Source organism: Megachile rotundata, chromosome 12 (assembly GCF_050947335.1).
Source record: "Megachile rotundata isolate GNS110a chromosome 12, iyMegRotu1, whole genome shotgun sequence".
NCBI lineage: Eukaryota > Metazoa > Arthropoda > Insecta > Hymenoptera > Megachilidae > Megachile > Megachile rotundata.
Window position 1 is genome coordinate 11,287,886 of NC_134994.1, and position 23,005 is coordinate 11,310,890.

Below are 23,005 nucleotides of genomic sequence, written 5' to 3' on the forward strand. Positions count from 1 at the left end.
AAATTCTGCTATTTGTACTTTTAGGAATTTTGTAGTAAAAATAGTCTACTTATTGTTATATTTACTGTACTCTATTTTAAGTTCCAAAAATCGTAATTGTTCATTACTGTTAATTTCTTTTGTTCAAATTCTGTGACACTGATTTACTAATAAATTAAGTTGAAGATTTTTCTTGCTGAACAAAGTGTTCATAACTTAGTCACAATTGAAGGAGACAGACATTAAAATATACACTGATCAGGTACACATATTCGTTACTAAATATGAACATTTTGTTCAGCAAGAAACTTCAACATAATTTCTTTTGCTCAAATCCTGTGACACTGATTTAATAATAAATTATGTTGAAGATTTTTCTTGCTGAACAAAATATTCATAACTTAGTCACAATTGAGGGAGACAGACATTAAAATATACAGTGATCAGGTACACATATTATTCGTTACTAAATATGAACATTGTGTTCAGCAAGAAACTTCAACATAATTTCTTTTGCTCAAATCCTGTGACATTGATTTACTAATAAATTAAGTTGAAGATTTTTCTTGCTGAACAAAATATTCATAACTGAGTCACAATTGAGGGAGTCAGACATTAAAATATACAGTGATCAGCTACACATATTATTCCTTCAACATAAATTAAAAAAAAATTTCTAAATGAGACTGTCTATCTGACAATCAATGACAGCCTTTTGACGCAACGTCAGTTTTAAACGATACAATTTCCCGCGACACTATTTCCCTAGCTCGAAGCAGTTTCTATGTCTGCTTTTGACAGCGATCGCCGATGTTTCAACTGAATCGCTCTGAAATAAAAAAGAAAAAAAATAGGAAAAATACAGCGATCAGTCCTTCGAGGAGTACGCCAGCTTTTACAAGTATAAAAACGTCCTCCGAGCAGGGTGAAGAGCAAAAAAGTCCCGTCGCAAACGGAATCCGAATCAAAGAAAAATCTCGACCCGTGTTGGAAACGCGAAACGGCGGAACACGACCACCTTTTTCTGCAAAGGAATATACGCGTCGTGTGTGACTTAAGTTTCGTTCGTTAAAAAAGTTCGTCCCGCTCGGAATTTCCGCGCTCGGAACGCTCGAAATCTAGTTGCAGCCTGGATTGGGGTTAATTTCAACGGTATATCGGTTGATTAATGACATTTCCGTGAAAACTACGAGAGAGAACTTCTGCGATATCGTAATTTTTTTCTGTTGCTATCCGAATCAGTGAAAATTGATCATCGAACAGTCACTGTTTCCGGAATTATAACGTGAATAGTCGCTGATTGAACTACTGAAGTAAATCACTGATTAAATCTGTGAAGCTTCGGTTGGACTTCCGTGATTCGATTAGTCGAAGTTCTCTTGATTTCATCGACATTTTTTAAGCTTCTATTGTCAGAAGCTGATTGTCCTACTTGATATTAGAAATTTAGATATTTTCCGGGGCTTGAAATATTTTGAGCTTGATACTTAAAGGTCTAGAAAAGGGATATAAACAAAAAGGTCGAGTTTCAAAAATTTTGACAATCAAAGATATATTATATTTATTATTTCATACAGATAAGCTAAATATGTAAATGAACAAAATGTAAATGAACGAATCCGTGTCATTATCCCTCAAGAAGCGTATCTTTCAGTAACCACTCAGTATTAATAGTTGAACCCTCGTAAGTCGCTGTAAGATGGCTTTCGAAGCACAATCTCAGAAGAGCAATCGTGAGCTGCATCCCAAGTCGAACCACCCCCGTTCCTTAAACGGTCTTACATTATTGCTGCGTGGTATACGTCTTTCTCGAGGTCGATGAAGAAAAAAAGGAAAAGAAAAAAACCGCAAACCCGTAACTGGGTTAAGCAGAATCTATTTGTCGACGCTTCTTCCCGCAATCTTTTTTCTACGTCGTTACCCATTAGCGCAAAAATCGTGGCTGGTTCTTCCCTCCATCTTTCTCGCAGTGTTCGCCGTTGGCCGAGGTACAATAGCACGCGGATATGCCGTGGTGCAGAATGTGCTTATAGGAAAACCATAGCCGGCGGTACGTACAAAATCAATGGGCCGTGAAACGAGGCTATTAAACGGTCGAGTCAAGCACCGACGATCCAAGTCCGTGCTTGTCTCTCCTCGTCGCTGCGGGTATCAAACATCACGGAATGTTATCGACCGGGACGTTTAATCAGCTCGAACGATCTTCTTCAGAAAGAAGAAAGCGGTAGTAGACGGTGAACGAGTTTTACGATTTCTTCGGGCGATCGCCCAGGTGGAAGCCCCATTCATCGGAGTCGAGAACCTGTGATTTTGCTATTTGTAATTAGATGCAGTTCTGCTGCGTTATCGTCGAATTTGACCACCTCTGGGTAATTGGAGGTGGGGATTTTTATTGATACTTGGGAGAAATTTGGGTAACTGGGATTTTTGGAGGGTGGAAGTTTGGGTGTAGAGGTTTGGGTGGGGAAGTAGAGAGTTTGGGGTATTAAGGGAGTTGGAAGTCGAGGAATTTGGGAACTGGAGGAGTTGGGAGATGAGAAATTAGAGGATTTGGAAGTTGAGGAGTTTGGGGGTTGAATAATTTGGAAATTGAGAAATTTAGAAATTAGAGAAGTTGGAAGTTGAGGAGTTTGGGAATTGGAGAATTTGGAAGCTGAGGAATTTGGAAACTGGAGGATTTGGGAGTTGAGGAATTTTGGGGTTGCAAAATTTGGAAGTTGAAGAGTGGGAAGAAGAATTTGGGAACCAGAGAGTTTAGAATTTGAGGAATTTGGAAATTGGAGGAGTTGGACGTTGAGGAATTTGGGAACTGGAGGAGTTGGGAGATCAGAAATTTGGAAATTAGAGGATTTGGAAGTTGAGGAGTTTGGGGGTTGAATGATTTGGAAATTGAGGAATTTAGAAATTAGAGAAGTTGCAAGTTGAGGAATTTGGGAATTGGAGGATTTGGAAGCTGAGGAATTTGGAAATTGGAGAATTTGGAAGTTAAGGAATTTGGGGGTTGCAAAATTTGGAAGTTGAAGAGTGGAAAGAAGAATTTGTGAACCAGAGGGTTTAGAATTTAAGGAATTTGCAATTAATGGACTTCGACCTTGAGGAATTTGGAACTTGGCAGATTTAAAAGTTAAATTTCCAGACCTAGAAACTGTGAAGTTCAGACCTAAAAAATTTGAAGATCCAAAAATTTAGGAACCTAAAAATTCAGTCTTCGAAAAAGTGAATACTTGAAAATTTTATTGCACCATTTCTCCGTCTTATCTCCCCGACACCCCCTTCAAAAAAATTAGGTAAGTGTCCTCAAAATACGATTTCTCTCAGTTCCACATTTATCTCCGTCTGTAAAGAGGAACGCATTAAGACCGGAAGGAAGTTTCACCGATGCTACTTCCTCTTTCACATATTCGTGAGAAAATGGACTGGTCAGAATAGGAGTTTCAAAATTAATTTGTGAGCTAACAATGTGTTGTTACGTATGTTCTATAAATTATTCGATAAAATTACAGCCTTAGAATTGTTGTTGAAGGATATCCGTAATTTATTTGTTGCAGAATTCAGAGAGGCTTTCAGGCTATTCGACAAGGATGGGGATGGAAGTATCACGAAAGAGGAACTTGGCAGAGTGATGCGCTCGCTCGGACAGTTCGCGAGGGCAGAAGAGTTGCACACGATGCTGCAAGAGATCGACATCGACGGTGAGTTCGTGCACTTCTCCACCAAATATCTTAACAGGTTAAATAAATAAATTATTAAATTTTATTAACTGCAGAAACTTCTCAAATTCCTACATTTTCTTTAGAAATCCCTAAATTCCCAAATTCTTAAATTTCTAAATAAAATTTAGAACGTCAATATTAAGAAACTAATAAGTTCTAATTCAGATTTCCTCTCAAGCTCGATTTATCACCTCCCCTCGAAATTTCATTATCGCACTACATTGAATGCCCGGAAGATTAAACGCAGCGTATCAATCGAAAGAAACGTTATTAGCCGGCTTCCGTTCATTTCCAACAATCGTACACAACAACGCGAATTTTTTCGTTCTCATTGCAACGGAAACGGAAAAGCGTCAGAACGAATATGCGCGTCGAAATTCCTGGAAAATTATCGCGGCGTCAATCGAGAATTTCCCATTAATATTCAACGCTGCCATTAAAACGTAGCGAACGAGGCGATCGGGCACTGCTCGTTAAAATTCGTAACACCGCCCCGACCGCGGCCGGCTAAATTCATTAGCGCGTTCGAATAAAGTCCACCACGGTTCAGAACGTAAATCGTTTCGTTCGTCAAGTTTACGAGATGGCTGCAGTTCGGCGAAACAAGGTGGCAACCATGGTGGTTTGTTGTTAGCGAAAGGATCCCCAGTTTACCTATTCGCCCGTGTAACCAGGTTGGCCCACTTACAGCCTTTCTGCCCGGAGGCATCGCCTTAATTGCGGGTAATTTTCGCCGAGTGTTCTGCCGTCTGACAATGGGGGAACCTCTTTATTAAGGCAGAAACCACCCCACCTTTACCTTCGATTCCCCCTTTTAGGTATCCTCGCGAGGCCAGACGTGGTTTGTCAGCCATGAGAAAATTGCCGGGAAAATCTTGGCCAACCACCGGGCGAAAATTTCCATTGTTAACGACGACCAATCGAGCGGTATCGTGACCGAAATCTTCTTAACCCGACCGTTGCTAGAACTTTCAGATGCTTGTTAAGGATAAGACGGTTTGGGTACGAATTAAATTGCTGTCATTATTTTCCATTGCGCTGTTAAGTGAAAGATATGGAGATTAAGGAGATATATGAACAGCCAGCTTGCGAATTTGCCGTGGAACCTGTTGCTAATTCCTAGGACATTAATTCCTTGTACCGAGATGAAACTGTTGATATTTCTGAAGAAGTACACCTGTACTGACTTCAATTTTCAGAGATCTTTTTTAATCCCTCCATTTCTGAATTACGTAATCAAATATTCAAACACTTAAGTTTAAACATTTTTTTTAATTTAAAAAATTCTCAACAGAACTGTCGAAGTTCTAGATATCTAAGTCCCACAACTCTCAAGATAATCCTAAAGTTTTAAGTACCTAAGCACCCAACTCTCAGATGACATAATCCCTAAATGTCTAAGTACCTAAATACCAACTCCTAACTTACAAAATCCAACCACCTAAATTTTCAACTTGAATTCTTCCAAAATCCTAAACTTCCCAATTAACTCAGTGCAATTTCGTTACATTGCAACTACTACTCCTACTTATTGAACCTTCCCTATCCATCTGTCTCCAATTCACCGAATTGCTTATTCCCGAAAGAGAACAAAGAGAGCGCATATATCAAACGTCTGTATCGGTTGAAAATCAATTCACGGCTCATTTCTCCGTGCAGCATGTATCCCGGTCAGGCTTCGCCTTCGAGTCATCAGACTCCTGTTGACGATCGACCGGCCGGAACTTCCGGCTAAATACCACGTCGTAACTCCGTTCGATTGGCATTCGGCGCAGCGAAACCGGTGACCTATACACGCGTGTTACACGCCATCATGCGAATAGACTGTTGGTTTGTTGGCTCGGCCAAGTCACGGCAATTCCCTATCGCTAGAGAGCGTATTCAAACGACGGTGGTTGTCGCATCGGAACGTTTTCTATGAATGTGCCATCGGTGGTACCGCAATATGCATTTTTTTTGCTTCTTGTTTTTCCTTCGGTTTTTGTTCTTGCCACGTTGTGTGTACGCGAACACGGTTCTTTTTATTTGATGCACGCACACGCGCGTGAGTGGACGGACGTGTTATTCATCGAGGTGCATCGAGTCCCGATTACGTAGACATACGTCGGTCTCGTTTCGCGCGCTGCTTCGTGGCTGCTTCTAATTACTCGTCCATCGGCTACGGGTTTTAGTATCGGAAACCGAAACCGTCCCACGGTCGCGCGAACGAGTCTGCCTCGATTGATCAACACACTTTTCAACTGTATTCGTCGACACCGTTTCAATGACATTAACCTTCATCTATTCGACGCCGCTTTCATCGATTTCCTTTTGCTACGTTTTTAATGAGCAACTATTTTCACAGAGTTTCTGTGGTAATTAATTCGCTCTGTAAGACATTTGGCATTGATACGCTGGATGAGGGTCAGGGTGAATTTATACAGTAAATTCTCTCTTCACATCCATTACTATTTTTGGCAATGTGGAGATTTCATTTGCTCATTTATGTCTTCTTGTCTACCTATAATTCCAATATTTTTCAAAACTACTCCTTTTCACCTATGTTGTCTCTCTTCATCACATGCAAACATATGCTTCTACCGATGTTGCCAAGAGTCTTGTACTTTCAGGATTTCTGATATCAAGTGATTTCACGATTACGAGAGTAATTAGGCGTTGCAGAAATGCGATTTCGTAGGTAATTAAATAACGAAATTATCCGTGGACGCGGAAACGCGGTAATCCACCGTGTGTGGATCGTGGAATTGATAAAAATCCTGTCATCGCGATGAAACCTTTCACGAGCAGAGTAGATATATACCAACCGTCCTGGGAGTCGTTCGATGCACATAGAGAGGGAGAATTTTACGCGCGGTAAACACGAGTCTCGATTGACGACGACAGCCTGCGAATTCGACTCTGCGATACCACGTTACGTGGGTGTTTAGACGTTCCAGTAATTTCGCAAAAAGTAATCGGTTCGATCGAATCATTGATATGTATCTTTTTTTTTCTGTGGAGATTAGTACTTTTACCATTCACATGTTTATTATTTCGAGGAAGTATTTTACTTCAATAGAAATGGCTATGGTATTTAAATTTCTTCACGAGGGTTAAAAGTTTGGGACTCTGGAAATTTATGATTTTAGAATTGGGAAGTTGGGATTTTTAAATGGAACTTTGAAAAGTGCAATACTTGAAGATAGGCACATATGTGGATATATGCAAAAATGTAACGTATGAATAATTACCACATAAAACTGCAATTGTTGACGATGTAATACATATGTGGACATATGCAGAAATGTAACATATGAATAATTACCACATAAAACTGCAATTGTTGACGATGTGATACATATGTGGACATATGCAGAAATGTACCACATAAATAATTACCATATATAAAAATGCAATATGTGACGATGTGATACAAAGATCATATGGAGACATCAGATCATGGTATAACGAACTGGTGAAATTTTGTTGGATCGATACATCAGGAGTTAAAACAGTAGATGATCAGTCAATGATTCAACCTATGCGTTTAGCAAATATGCGTGATAACCGTGATATCGATGCGAACAAAGCAGTTTCGGATTCTCCGGAAGTGGGATAGAGGCCAGACAAAGAGAGAGAAGTCACGGAACATAATACGCCTCGCGCGGAATGCGCCCCTTTGAAATATGTGTACCGAGCGAGCTTTGAAGCGGAAAGCTCGCGCATGAAATTGCCAAGGAGAGGCTCGTCGTTTATTCAATCATCGTGTTTTCAGCCGTGAATTGGACTATCGACGGCTCTCGCTAATTCGCTCGTCTACGTTCCGTTTGAAACGCGAGTGCCAGCGAAACGTCGGGACCCTCGGGTTACGAACCTTTTCTGTTTCTCCTGTTGCGTTTGTCTTCCGCTCCTTTAACGCGGTGTAATCGTGCGTTATCGACAAATTTCTCGCGATACCTTTCAATAAAACGTCGCTTTGATTCGCGATATTAAATTCCGGGAGCGAAAATATTGCGAAATTGGGATGACGGTAATTCACGGATCAAAGAATCGAGCTGTTTTCCATGTGTTTCGCGCGAGTTTCGAGGCACAAAAACGCCGCGAAATATTTAAATACGCGGCGTGGAAGACACGATAAAATTGCAGCAGGAAATTCGAACGGGCTTCCGTTCGCTGTTTACGTGGCTGGCCTTGTTTCTGTCTATTTCTATCTGCAATTTTTGTTTTTGACAGGGATTTACTCGCTGTGTGAACAGCTGTTGTTTTCATCCTTGATTCTCGTTTTTAATTCGAGCAGAACGCATCCGGCATTGTTGGAAGTTCCGTTTCGCGAGCGCACAACAGGAAACATCGACCAACTGAGACGCCTCCGTTATCTGCGACTAGTAACTCGAATTTCAGTTTCCGAGCATTTTATTTGAACGAGTCAGATCCGAGGATCTTGAAACTCGGTGTCAACTAGCTTTTAAAGTATCGTTTACTCGCAAAATGAAATCCGTCGCAATTACGCTGCGAGACGTATCGTTTTACAACGAGACGCGTCTTGAATGCACACGAAATTCCGCTCGAACTGTTCATTCATCGCCAACTTTCGATTCTGCCGTGATAACGTAATAAACGACGCGTGAGAAAGCTGGAACAGTAACAAAGGTCGTCGTGAATGCAATCAACGTAACGCGATTCGCGACGGAATGCCAAGCAACGAAGGAACGGCCTCTAGGTACGAGAGAAATCGACCAAGTGAACCGAAACTCGAATCTGAAACAAGACCCGTGCTGTAATGAACCAACAAACTTCTCGTAAATCCATCTGTTCCGCACGATTACCCTCCATAAATTGATATAACTCGGAACAAATCGTGTACGAAATAATAAAGCTATTTTTTTTCAAACTTTGGGGTGGATTACTGTATGTGGAGGTTAGTTATGTGACCTTCATTTATATAACTGCTGGACCAGCGTGTGTTTTCAAATATGACGACGTTATTGTAGAATGTTAGATCACCTGGTGTTAGGTGTCTACACCTTAGATTAGTATGTGTTAAAATTTCCACACATTAGATTTTCATATGATGTCCATAGGTTATGTTCAGTATATGGAGGTTAGCTATGTGACCACCATTTATATAACCGCTGGACCACCGTGCATTTTCATATGTAATTAACGACGTCATTGTAGAATGTTAGATCACCTGGTGTTAGGTATCTACACCATAGATTAGTATGCGTTAGATTTCCACACATTAGATTTTCATATGATGTCCATAGGTATATGGAGGTTAGCTATGTGACCACCATTTATACAATCGCTGGACCACCGTGCATTTTCATATGTAATTAACGACGTCATTGTAGAATGTTAGATCACCTGGTGTTAGGTATCTACACCTTAGATTAGTATGCGTTAGATTTCCACACATTAGATTTTCATATGATGTCCATAGGTTATGTTCAGTATATAGAGATTAGCTATGTGACCACTATTTATATAACCGCTGGACCACCGTGCATTTTCATATGTAATTAACGATGTCATTGTAGAACGTTAGATCACCTGGTGTTAGGTGTCTACACCTTAGATTAGTATGCGTTAGATTTCCACACATTAGATTTTCATACGATATCCATACGTTAAATGAATTTTCACGTGTTACATTATTAAATTAAATCGTTACACCTACAAAGTGCAACCAGCTTGCAATGAAAATAATTTTAATATTCGACTTAACGCTTTTATTTCCAAAGTGATTTCATGAAAAGTATGTATAAATCTGCATAATACCTCCGAGCTGAAAAACGTACAATTAACAGTATAACAAGAAGTTTCCATTAACATACATTTTAACGTGCATAATTCAATTTTAATAAATTTTAATGCACATAATTTTAAGCTTCGTTTGCATAATTATGAAGTGACGTGATGTCAATGAACGTCAGAAGTCTCGTTAACAATTTTGTTAGTAAATATTCAATGACAAAACCATTGATCAAAATTGATAAAGTAATTTCAAAAGATCACCATTTATCCAATAACGGTTTGAAAAAGGTGGCAAAACAACTCAACATTTTAGAACACGATCCTGGTCATCGATACGGCAATAACGCCTTTTCCGCAATCAAAGTTTTAAACGAACTGAACGAAACGGGTATTCGATGGTCTCGTTCGACAACTCCCTTGCTACAGTCCCTCCACTATTTCCCCGTTTTTCTTCTGACACGTCCAACCGCGGTTTATTTAGCCCGGTTTATGCTTACGCGTACTTGCTTGGATTCAGTTTCCGCATCTGCGAAGTAATCCTTCCGCTCGATAAAACATCGAGCTCGTCATTTCGTTTTATTCCATTTTTATTGTTCCTCATTTGATCAATTTACGAGTTCAAATAAATCCGCGTATTTTTAGACAAACAAGCGCTTGTCCAAATTTATCCCCAAGCGTTTATTTTCGAGATTTATTGTTGGACCAGCAGAATTAACAGGTGTTGCGTGTAATTTCGTAGACGAGCACGTTTAGCGACCCTTTCTAGGCCGGCCTTTGTCGATGAAGTTGCCAAGTTATGCACAGGCCGCCTCTTCAAGATGCGTCGAGAGATTCCGAAGTGGCGCGGTTGCTCTGGTTACTCTAACTCAGTCTCCTCGGAATTCACCGGCCGAAATCCGGATACCTATAGCAAGAGCTCTCGTGATATGCATATGTGTATTGCGTGAGTGTCCGAATAAACGGAACACCGAAGCGACCAAGTGTCACATAGTTTACCCTACAAAAGTAATCCTGACTCCACTGCTTGCAAAACCGCTATTACCGCAGTCAGACTACCCCTATCCCGTCTACATGTGTTTCGTGCTCCCTTGATAGTAACCTCGTAACATTAAACCAATTATAAGTTTCATACATTCGTTAATACTATCAGTTCACTAACGGGCTGGAATTGTTACTCTTAGAACAGAAATCTTAAGTAACTTCCCATATTTGCTGATGATTGATAATTATTTTGGTTATTAACAACTAAACTTTTAACTATTAATAGGCAAGTAATTTTGAAAGGTTCAAGTTCAATTTTAGTTCTTGTCTAATTTTGAACAAGTTCTGGCATCTGAATTTCAATGAATTTTGATGGAAGTAATTTTAGAGATGATTTTTCGACAAATTCTTGTATCACGAAGGCTCTCGAAAGAAAGAATGCAGGCTGTTATCACGGTCCGTTAAGCCAATATGTTGACAAGCAGACGAAGGATACGTTGGCTACCGATTCTTCACGCGGCGACGTTTAATCGTTCGAGAAACAAACGTACGCTGCTTATCACTGTACAAGCCGATAGCTTGGCGTGCATTAGTTTACGCGGATACACGAACGACGTGGAGCGTTAAACACGCGATTACCCACGCTTTATATATAGGCACGAAGAAAATCCCTGTTGATGCGAGAATAATCGCGACTAAGCCGACGCTCATGCGAGATAAAATCCGTTCAAGGTGCTGGGAAAAATGCCACGATTTTCAAAATGTTTCATAGACTTAGAAGATTTGAAGATTTTTGAGATCAAAGATCTCAAGGTTTTGGGAATTCAGGAATTTGGAATGCAAGAAATTTCCTAACCTCGAAAGTTTAAGTCGCCTTGGATATCTGTGCCGCCATTTTGTTTACGAAAACCTATTTCCTCTATGCCGCCATTTTATTTACAAAAACCAACCGTGAAAAATTTAGGGTTTTGGGAATTTAGGAATTTGGAAATGCAGAAAACTTCCTAACCTCGAAAGTTAAAGTTGCCTTGCAGGTCCTGCGCCGCCATTTTGTTTACGAAAACCTATTTCCTCCGTGCCGCCATTTTGTTTACGAAAACCTAACCAACCGTGAAAAATTTAGGGTTTCGAGAATTTAGGAATTTTAAAATGCAGAAAACTACTTAACCTCGAAAGTTAAAGTTGCCTTGCAGGTCCTGTGCCGCCATTTTGTTCACGAAAACCTATTTCCTCCGTGCCGCCATTTTGTTTATGAAAACCTAACCAACCGTGAAAAATTTAGGGTTTCGAGAATTTAGGAATTTGAAAATGCAGAAAACTACTTAACCTCGAAAATTTAAGTCGCCTTGCAGGTCCTGCGCCGCCATTTTGTTTACGAGAACCTACTGTCCAGAGCACGAGAGAAAAGTAGCGGGACGGGAACGGGGCAAAGAGGGTAGGCCGCTAGGACCACCTAATCCCCACTTTTCGACTCACGCGTAGCTTCCACCGTTCATCCGTAATGGTGTGGTTTTACATAGGTATAGAAACAGATATTGCTACTATATGTTAAAAAACTCTATCTTTTTCCTCTTACGCGATGCGTAAAACTTTTGGACACTACGACAATGGAATGCCGCTCAACGTATCGCTCGTTCTGTCTCGCTTGTTCTACATATATCTGACCCACTCTCCGCGTCACGCGACCGATTAATGTATGTGTGCGCCTCGACAAATAGCGTGTTGTTGCCGAAAATGCGTGTGACAATAGGCGGCAACGTTACAATCCGACCACTGCGATGCTCTTTTCGTCCCTCTAGCCCCGTTCCCGTCCCGCTACTTTTCTCTCGTGCTCTGGACAGTACTTCCCCTGTGCCGCCATTTTGTTTACGAAAACCAACTACAATTCCCTTCGTACAATTTGCACAATTTAACAAGAAATAAAAAGAAGCTCTATTTTTGATATCAAAACACTTCAAGGTTTTGTGTAACTCTTTCTCCGTACCAAACTTTGGTAACTTATTTTCCTGTCACTGCAGATAAACGAGCAGTTCCGAAGTACCTATTTTTCGTCGTATATTAGAAATGTCATCGAAGTACGTGGGTCAAGACAACATTCATGTTCGATTCGACGGCCTTCTTGTCGAAACTAGTGCTTATTCAAAGGAAGTTACGACGAAGTTATCGCAACTTTGTTAGAAACGGTTGTTCAGAAAATTGTTGCTTTCGTGGAAACGTTAGAATCTCGTGTATTTTAACAGACATCTTCGATTCCGATTCCCACGAGAATTAACGTAGAGTTCCTTAGCCGGTGAATCCTCCTTTGACTTATATTTTGTCCCTTTTCGCGTTGCACAAGAACGGGAGGGAAATATGCAAATAACGGGAAACCGGATTTCCACGAGGGAAGCACAAAGAAGCGGGAAAGTAGATTTTGTTCGAGTACGTTCAGCTTATGGCATAGTCTGAAACTTCGTTAATCCTTCGGTGTCCCTGCGGTCTCTGTTCTTGGACCTGTGGGAACCTATCCGCTTAAAAGTCATAGGATATCCTCCTGTTCTCGTAATCTTCGGTCATTTAAATTATGTAAATTTATTGTTTATGGATATATGCTGGATTTGCAGGAGACGGGAACGTCAGCTTCGAAGAGTTCGTGGAAATCGTGAGCAACATCGGTGCTAGTGAAACCGCCCCTACGGACCAAGATCAGGAGGAACAGGAGCTGAGGGATGCATTTCGGGTATGTTTGTTTCTTTTATTATTTTGGGGAAATAGGATGCAATTGGGGTTTGTTTATTGAGGGTTTTGTAGTTATAAGAAGGGGATTTGTTGGGAATTTTGAGGAGATTTTAGATGGGAAAGGATTTGGGGGGTGGAAATATGGATCTTTCGAAATTGAGGTTTTGGAGGTGGAGGAATTGGAGCGTATGAAATTGGGAATTTGGAATTAGAGGTATGGGAGTTGGGGATTTGGAACTTGAGGATGTAGGAGATGGGGAATTTGAAATTTGGAATTAGGGGATATGGGATTTGGGGAATTTGGAAATAGGGGATATGGAATTTTGGGGGATTTGGAATTAGGGGATATGGAATTTAGGGGATTTGGAATTAGGGGATGTGGGAATTGGGGAATTTGGAATTAGGGGATGTGGGAATTGGGGAATTTGGAAATTGGGGAATTTGGAATTAGTGGATGTGGGAATTGGGGAATTTGGAATTAGGGAATGTAGGAATTGGGGAATTTGGAAATTGGGGATGTGGGAATTGGGGAATTTGGAATTAGGGGATGTGGGAATTGGGGAATTTGGAATTAGTGGATGTGGGAATTGGGGATGTGGGAATTGGGGATGTGGGAATTGGGGATGTGGGAATTGGGGATGTGGGAATTGGGGATGTGGGAATTGGGGATGTGGGAATTGGGGATGTGGGAATTGAGGATGTGGGAATTTGGGAATTTGGAATTAGGGGATGTGGGAATTGGGGAATTTGGAATTAGGGGATGTGGGAATTGGGGAATTTGGAATTAGTGGATATGGGAATTGGGGATGTGGGAATTTGGGAATTTGGAATTAGGGGATGTGGGAATTGGGGAATTTGGAATTAGGGGATGTGGGAATTGGGGATGTGGGAATTTGGGAATTTGGAATTAGGGGATGTGGGAATTTGAGAATTTGGAATTAGGGGATATGGGAATTGGGGAATTTGGAATTAGAGGCGTGGAAATTGAAATTTTTAGAAATTGGGAAATTTGGAATTCGGGGACATGAAATTGCAACTTTTGAAATTAAAAAATCCAAAACTCTTCCCCCTTGTATCCCTAAAAAATTTCCAAACTTCCAAACACATATGAATTCTTCCAACTGACCCTTTCCCCTACACTCTCATTACTTACTACAAAATTTACGATCTCAATTTCCCTATCAGAATAAGCACGAAGCTTGATAATAACCACCATTACAACGTAATTTGAATCCTCATCATTAACACATCTACTGAAAATACAAACAAGATAAAGACAAGCAATTACCATGAAATGAAACACGACACCAATAATACAATTCTAACTAAATGAAGCAAAAATATATGTAAATAGAAATTAATTAAAGATGCAAATATTTGTGGAATATAGAGATCATGTTTATTGAGGATGTCGATGCTCAACCGTGCTGTTTTGCGACAAGGAGGATTCATAGCTGTTCTGATTCGTGTTTTCGCGCGTTGAAATTTTCGGCACACGTTCGCCTTGGCGAAATATAAAGCCCCGATGACGGTAGCTTGCATTCTTATGCGCATACATAACTTACTGCCGCTACGTGAGAAGCAGCGATCCGTTAAAGAAAACAAATCTTCGCGAGAGACTCTTGTTGGACTATGGGAGCTTTACATTTCCGGTGACGTGGATTGTGTACGTGTATTTGTCACGAATTTGTGATTGTTACTGTCGTGACGTCAACTTGGTTTTTTGTGGAGGAAGCTTTTAAACCCCTTCAACATTTCCTCGATGCAGATCATAAAATACAATAGTAATATAAATAAAATTAATTTTAAAAAGTATTATTCTTTAGTACCTTTTGTATCAGGATTGTATTAAATACACATTTATTAAGAATAAACAAATAGTTCATTTTGTCAGAATAAATAGATCATTTTTAATAAATCCTAGTACAACTTCATATATTTTATGAAAAATCTGGTATGCATTTCTTGGCATATTTCAAAGAATGAATTATTTTATATTATGAATATAATTTAGTGCTCAGAATTTTTGTCTGATCTGACAAGTCTTTTATTTTATTAGAATTACATTTATTAATTTGTTTATGTATCTGGTTATAATTTTTGTACGTCATTTATAAAACTCATCTGCTGTTGAAGGGTTGAAATATAGCAAATGTTTAAATTTATTAAAATAACCTCTATTGTTATCAATATTATAACAAATCGTATTAGTCACTATTATTTTCGTCATGACAGTCAATGTTTCAAATATACAAACTCCTCGTAATAAATTTCTGACACTGTGAAAATATAGTGAAAATTTATGTGAAACATAAAATCCACCCTTAACAGAAATTCTTGTTTAAATAAAGATGATAGAAAGATTTTAAAAGACTTCACATAAACATCATAAAATGCAATGTTTTCACGAGGTAAACCGAATCCATAAAAATTGAAAGAAACATAAGAAACATGGACGTAGGAATGATTAAGCGAATCGAGTGATCGAGGACGTCTCTTTGTTTCGTTCGTCAAGTCGTATCGAACCCCGTTTGAATACAAACGTTAATAATAATTGTCAGATAAGGAATAACAAACGACAGATTTTGTTCCAAAGCGTACAAAGCAACGCAACCAGCATTCGCGAGCTCGTCAAGCGTTTACAAAAGAGCCACATACATGTTGTTCCGACGTTTTCTGACCAATTCCAATTAATTCTCGCATGCGCACGAATTTGTCCCACGAATGTGTACTGTTGCACGATTGATAGAGCTTGAACTGAAGATAACAGAATGGTTTTTAAAACAATTTTGGGACATTTTTGGGGTTATTTTGATGGTATAAAAGTTTCTAGTTTAGGAATTTTTAGGTTTTGGAAATTATAGGGTGAGGGGTTATGAAAGTAGTGGGTTAGTAAAATGGGAAATTTGGAAAATAAGAAGGTGGGAAATTAGGAGGTTGGGAAATTAGAAAATTAAGAAGATAGGAAATTAGGAGGTTAGGAAATTAGGAAATTAAGAAAGTAGGAAATTAGGAGGTTAGGAAATTAGGAAATTAGGACATTAGGAAATTAAGAAATTATCAAATTATTACAGTAACAAATGATCAAAGTTTAAAATTCTCAAGATACCAAGTTCCTAGAGTCCCAAATTCTCAAGCTTCCGAATTCCCAAGGTCCCAAATTTCCAAGGACCCAAATTCCCAAGCTCCTAAATTCCCAAGCTCCCGAATTCCCAAGTCCCAAATTTCCAAGGACTCAAATTCCCAAGCTCTCAAATTCCCAGAGTCCCAAATTCCCAAGCTTCCGAATTCCCAAGGTCCCAAATTTCCAAGGACCCAAATTCCCAAGCTCCCGAATTCCCAAGGTCCCAAATTTCCAAGCTCCCGAATTCCCAAGGTCCCAAATTTCCAAGGACCCAAATTCCCAAGCTTCCGAATTCCCAAGGTCCCAAATTTCCAAGCTCCCGAATTCCCAAGTCCCAAATTTCCAAGGACTCAAATTCCCAAGCTCTCAAATTCCCAAGCTCCCAAATTCCCAAGCTTCCGAATTCCCAAGGTCCCAAATTTCCAAGGACCCAAATTCCCAAGCTCCCGAATTCCCAAGGTCCCAAATTTCCAAGCTCCCGAATTCCCAAGGTCCCAAATTTCCAAGGACTCAAATTCCCAAGCTCCTAAATTCCTAAGGTCCCATATTCCCAAGCTCCCGAATTCCCAAGGTCCCAAATTTCCAAGGACCCAAATTCCCAAGCTCCCAAATTCCCAAGCTTCCGAATTCCCAAGGTCCCAAATTTCCAATCTCCCGAATTCCCAAGGTCCCAAATTTCCAAGGACCCAAATTTCCAAGCTCCTAAATTCCTAAAGTCCCATATTCCCAAAGTCCCAAACTCCCAAAGTCCCAAATTCCATAATTTCCACCTCCCTAAATCCCCAAACACCTAAATCCCAAAAAACCTAAAATCCCACCCTCTCAAATCCTCCAAAATCTTAAAAATCTCACATTCTATCTCCATACCGTCCATCACATCCCCACCGTCCACCACACCACAAAAGTTAAGCCCTTAAATCCACTTTGCGAGCTCCTATAATTAACCAGAAAGCAAGATGGTAATGCAAAATGATTACCAATTCAGATAACCTAACCCGATTAGAATGTTCAGGGAGCAAAAAAGTTTGATCTAGGATAGCATTCTCTAATTTGAAACTTTTTAAAATATAACAAACTTGAATCGATTCGGCGAAGATAGGTTAACTGCTGATCCAATTTGCGAACATCGGAAGATCTTGGTTAGAGATTGCTACATTAATTTCCTCTTCTGAGATGTTAAGCTCGTTGACTGCGTAATCGACTTACATGGTCTCTAAGGAAATTGATCCTACAAACGTAGCAGCTTGTTTGAATCCTGTGCAGTTTTATCGCGAAGGACTTCTTCTAGGAAAGCGTCGCGGTGAACGCGACTCGAGCGTGATACTTTCCTTCACGCCTTGGGTCCTTTGAAAAGCGTCGCGACGCGTTTAAACCGCCATGCAGCGAACCGCGTTAAGTGGAAGTCTTTTCATTCGACGGCAGAAACTAGGTCCGAGACACTTTACATCACCTTCTCGTCCTTTTTTCTGGGGAAAAACTTTCCCGATGGTTACGTCTTTTAATCCTCTTCCGCTTTCGTAGACGAATTTGTCTAAGTCGCTGCGGATGAATGTGGGGTCGTTTTAGAGAATGAGATAAAAAGTTTGATGTCAAAAGTCGTGGAGGTATAATTATGCATCTTCCCCTTTATTTTTCGTGACTTCTAAAATAGTTGACTTCAAATATGGTTTAAACCTCATGGAAAGGATATAATTATATTAGTCCCAAATTTCTAAATTCCTTAATTTTCCCATTTCCTAATTTTCCAATTCCATAGTTTCCCAATTCCACAATTCCCCAATTCCATAATTCTTCAATTCCATAATTTCCCAATTCCATAATTTCCCAATTCCATAGTTTCCCAATTCCATAGTTTCCCAATTCCCTAATTCCCCAATTCCATAATTTCCCAATTCCATAATTCCCCAATTCCATAATTCCCCAATTCCATAATTCCCCAATTCCATAATTCCCCAATTCCATAATTCCCTAATTCCATAATTCCCCAATTCCATAATTCCCCAATTCCATAATTCCCCAATTCCATAATTTACCAATTCCACAATTCCTTAATTCCATAATTCCCCAATTCCATAATTCCCTAATTCCATAATTCCCCAATTCCATAATTTACCAATTCCACAATTCCTTAATTCCATAATTCCCCAATTCCATAATTCCCTAATTCCATAATTCCCTAATTCCATAATTCCCCAATTCCATAATTCCCCAATTCCCAAACCTCCAATTCCCTAATCCCCCAATTCCCAAATTTCCCAAATCCCAAGTATCCCTATTCCAAAATCCCCCAATTCCCAAATTTCCCAAATCCCAAGTATCCCAATTCCCAAATTCCCAAATTCTCAAATTCCCAAATCCCTAAATCCTTAAATCTCGAGGTCCCAAAATCGCAAAATCCCCTAATCCCAAGATCCCTAAATCCTTGAATCCACAAACCCCAAAACCCTTAGATCCTTGTATCTCCAAACCCCAAAATCCCCAAAATCCCCAAAATCTCAAACCTCTAACATCCAACTCCCAAAATCCGAAATTAAAAGACGTGAAAATCAACCAGCATCCCCAGTCAATATCTCGCCCTAGAAGTGAAGTGTACCCACATGTCGTATATCACTGATTTAACCGTACGTGTGTATCTTGCTCGAAGCAGCATGTTCAATGTGTGTACTCGGCATGGTTCACCATCGAACCTCAGGTATCCCGTAAACGTAACAAGTTACCGTGTATCAAGTTTATGGTCCACGAAACGTTGTCATAGCTAACCGTTATCAAACAAGCATTTTATCCCGTTAATTAAAGGCCGGCCACGTGTGCCGTCCCGATAAGTTCAGATTTAATGCCGCATACGGCGTTAAAGCGTCCAAGATCGCATCTACCTGAACCTCTCTTTATTTATCAACACGTATGTATTTTCTACTTCTGATCGCCGTTTCGCTGCAATATCAGAAATGCAATAGCCAGAAATAGCATACAGTTCCAGTAATCCCGTAGCTGAGAGATTTCACGAGTTTTCCAGTCGCTTAATGTTCGCACTCGGTCCACTCTTATCTTGAGTGACACTGAGCTAGAACACCGTGTAACATAATGACCCACTTCCATTAGGTATGCATATGAAATTCGCGTAGAATGCCGCTCCAAAGGCCGACCAGTCGCCCGGAATCCTGGAGTAATTAAAAGTCGTTTAGAAAAGAAAAAGGACAACTTTTTATAAACGGTTCCTGCAGGACAGTTCTGCTGATACGTGTGATTCATCAGTTTTCAGAGATTGATAAGACTGATTCGTTACTGTCAAGTTTTTCGAATACTTGTGCTTTAGGAATTAATGAGTCGGAACTGTGATATACTGTGGAAGTGTAATACTTCTTTCAAACGTTTCAATATTATTTCAAATGTTAACCTCTTGACCAATAACGTCACTCGTGACGCACTCGGGACGCACTCTACGGTACGAACGTCCTAACCTAGACTCGTATTTTAACTGCAACTGAATTTTAGGTTCACTAATTATAATCTGTATAATGAATGGTGGAATTGGGAAATTATGGTATTGGGGAATTGTGGAGTTGAGAAATTATGGAATTTGGAAATTATGGAATTAAGGAATTATGGAATTGAGGAATTATGGAATTGAGGAATTATGGAATTGAGGAATTATGGAATTGGGAAATTCTAGAATTGGGGAATCATGAAATTGAGAAGTTATGGAATTGGGAAATTATGAAATTGGGGAATTATGGAATTGGGAAATTATGGAATTGGGGAATTATGGAATTGGGAAATTATGGAATTAAGGAATTATGGAATTGAGAAATTATGGAACTGGAGAATTATGGAATTGGGAAATTATGGAATTGGGGAATTATGGAATTGGGAAATTATGGAATTGGGGAATTATGAAATTGGGAAGTTATGGAATTGGGAAATTATGAAATTGGGGAATTATGGAATTGGGAAATTATGGAATTGGGGAATTATGGAATTGGGAAAATCTGGAATTGGGAAATTATGGAATTAAGGAATTATGGAATTAGTAAATTATGGAATTGAGAAATTATGGAACTGGAGAATTATGGAATTGGGAAATTATGGAATTGGGAAATTATGGAATTGGAAAATTATGGAATTGGGATATTTGGAAATTTGGAAATTTCAGAATTCAGAAACTTGAAGATTTTAAAAGCTGCTTAAAATTATGTTACCCATCTTAAAAGTGTCATGCAAATTATGTCAACAATTCCAAAAAAGGACATAATATTTAATAAAGCACCAATATCCTAAACTTGCATCAAAACACTTGTCATCGTAACATCGGAAAGAAGGAACAGAAGAAAGCAATTTCCTGTAACGAATAAGTCCCCCGACATATTTTTGACATGGCTCAACATTCCATCGAGGGACATCTTCCTTCGGATCAAGTTTTTTTTCTCAGAACATCGACAGGCGAGCGATGCACCGTAGACAACGCTAAAGGGGGATTTGCAAGACCCACCGTAATCCCGTCTGTTCGATCCGTCTTTGATTACGTCACGTGTTCAAAAAGTTTCATCGTGTTTTACGTCGTCACCTTCTTATATCCGTGAACTTGTTCCTGAACAAGAATGAAGCGTGTCCAAAAGGATTCAACTGGATCGCACGATGTCGTCCATTTCAGAACTAAGAAGTTCAGCTCAGGTATTTCCCCTTTGATCCTGACCGCTTTTCAGCCTCAAAGCTCGCTAAGTATTCCTGTTGCCCCGGGATATTATTGTAAAAACGGGCGGGCAGAGAAGCTCGTAAGAAAGTCCTCTTCGCGGCCTGCTCCAGAATCTCTATCATAAGAAGTTCTGGGAATTGACCACCATTCGACAAAGGAGAAAACTTAGATTCGACGAATTTTAAATTGCTTTGATGATGTCAATCGATGAAACTCCGTTGTTTCGTGACTGGAGCTTCACTTATTGTTAGTGAAATCAATTAGTGAAATGGGTGTCAATGGTGCTCGATGAAGATTTCTTCAAGCGAGGAAATATATTCCATATTGCGAGGTGGCAAGTTGCTTCAAATCTTTTTGTCCTCGTTCGTTTCGTCGTGGGAAGTTGGATGTTGGATAAGCAGGAGGAAGTTGATTCTTATCGAATTATCAAAGTTCACCATATGTGGTCATTTGGGAATTGAGGAATTTGGGAATTGGGGAATTGGGGAATTGGGAAATTTGGAAATTGAGGATTTAGGGAATTTGGGAATTGCGATATTTAGGATTTGGGAGATTTGGGAATTGGAAAATTATGGAATTGGAAAATTGCGGAATTGGGAAATTATGGAATTGGAACGTTATGGAATTGGGAAATTGTGGAATTGGGAAATTATGGAATTGGGAAATTAGGGAATTGGAAAATTATGGAATTGGGAAATTAGGGAATTGGAAAATTATGGAATTGGGATGTTATGGAATTGGGAAATTATGGAATTGGAAAATTGTGGAATTGGAAAATTATGGAATTGGGATGTTATGGAATTGGGAAATTATGGAATTGGAAAATTGTGAAATTGGGAAATTATGGAATTGGGATGTTATGGAATTGAAAAATTATGGAATTGGGAAATTATGGAATTAAAAAATTGTGGAATTGGAAAATTATGGAATTGGGAAGTTATGGAATTGGGGAATTATGGAATTGGAAAATTATGGAATTGTGAAATTTAGAAATTAGGAAACTTAGAAATTTAGGAACTTGATAATTTGAAAATTTAAGAATTCAGAAGCTTGCAAATTTTAGAAGTTGGTTAAAATTATGTTACCCTTAACATTTTAACTTTTTTCAGTCTTTTGTAGAAATAATTAGCTAGCTGCGTATGGCGCAAGTAACCAGACACGCAGAAAGAATAAACACAGAAAACTTGAGCTAAAATTCCCTCTTAAAAATTAAGTAAACCTCGACCAAAAAGAATGAAAATAACCTAGTTTACAAAGTGTGAAATAATAACCTCGAAATCATTTCCCACATAAAATGTAACTTTAAGCTCATTGAAAGGGGCTTCGATTTTCATATCAAGGTCCATATTCTGCGTCTGTTGTCGGTGTCCTCGATAAATAATTAAAGAGCGAAAGGTATAGAAGTCGCGGACATCCAGACATACGTAATTAAACACTTTACTTTCACTATGGAGGCAACCTAATCCGAGTTTGGTACAAATGGCGCTACTCTGGTTACCACGCGAATCTTTCGGTTCCTCTTCCGGCTAAAAGGTACCTTTTAAGCTGCAAGAACGAAACAGCCGGTGAGTCTGCTGGTTTCGTATAAAAGCGCACGTCCATTAGTCCCCTCGAGACCGTAAGTTCACGGAATACGATTCAATTCTTCGTCTAGTCGTGCGAGGCGTGCGCACCATTTGAATCTATCGCGTATTCAACGAGGAGTTTGCCAAAGTCAATTTAACGTAAATTGGTCGTGACCATTGGCGAGTTTTAACGGGGTTAATCCCTAAACTCGGGGATGTTGCCCATCAAGGGGTTATGTATCCAAAAATTCATACAATCCACATCCATTTGCTGAAACTTGACGTTCAAGTGTATTTGAGTGCAAGGCGGGTTTTCTTGAAGGGGCAGCTTTTAAGCTTTCAAACTTTTGGATTTTTAGTTTTGAAGATTTGGGAGTTTCAGATTCACATTCCTAGGTTCCAGGTTTTGAAATTTCTACGCTTCTAAATTTCTACATTTTCAAATTTCTACTTTCCCAAATTTCTACTTTGCCAAATTTCTACATTTCCAAATTTCTAC

The 23,005-nt window shown here is 39.4% G+C and overlaps 1 protein-coding gene across 2 annotated transcripts in view; it reads left to right on the plus strand.

The window, feature by feature from the left end:
* Positions 1–23,005, plus strand: part of LOC100880933 (uncharacterized) — an 89,944-nt gene that overhangs the window by 45,056 nt on the left and 21,883 nt on the right. For both annotated transcript variants that reach the window (XM_076537984.1, XM_076537983.1), the window contains exons 3-4: positions 3,528–3,671; positions 13,013–13,128. In XM_076537984.1, coding sequence (XP_076394099.1) covers positions 3,528–3,671; positions 13,013–13,128 — 260 coding nt within the window. The remainder of the gene's footprint in view (positions 1–3,527; positions 3,672–13,012; positions 13,129–23,005) is intronic.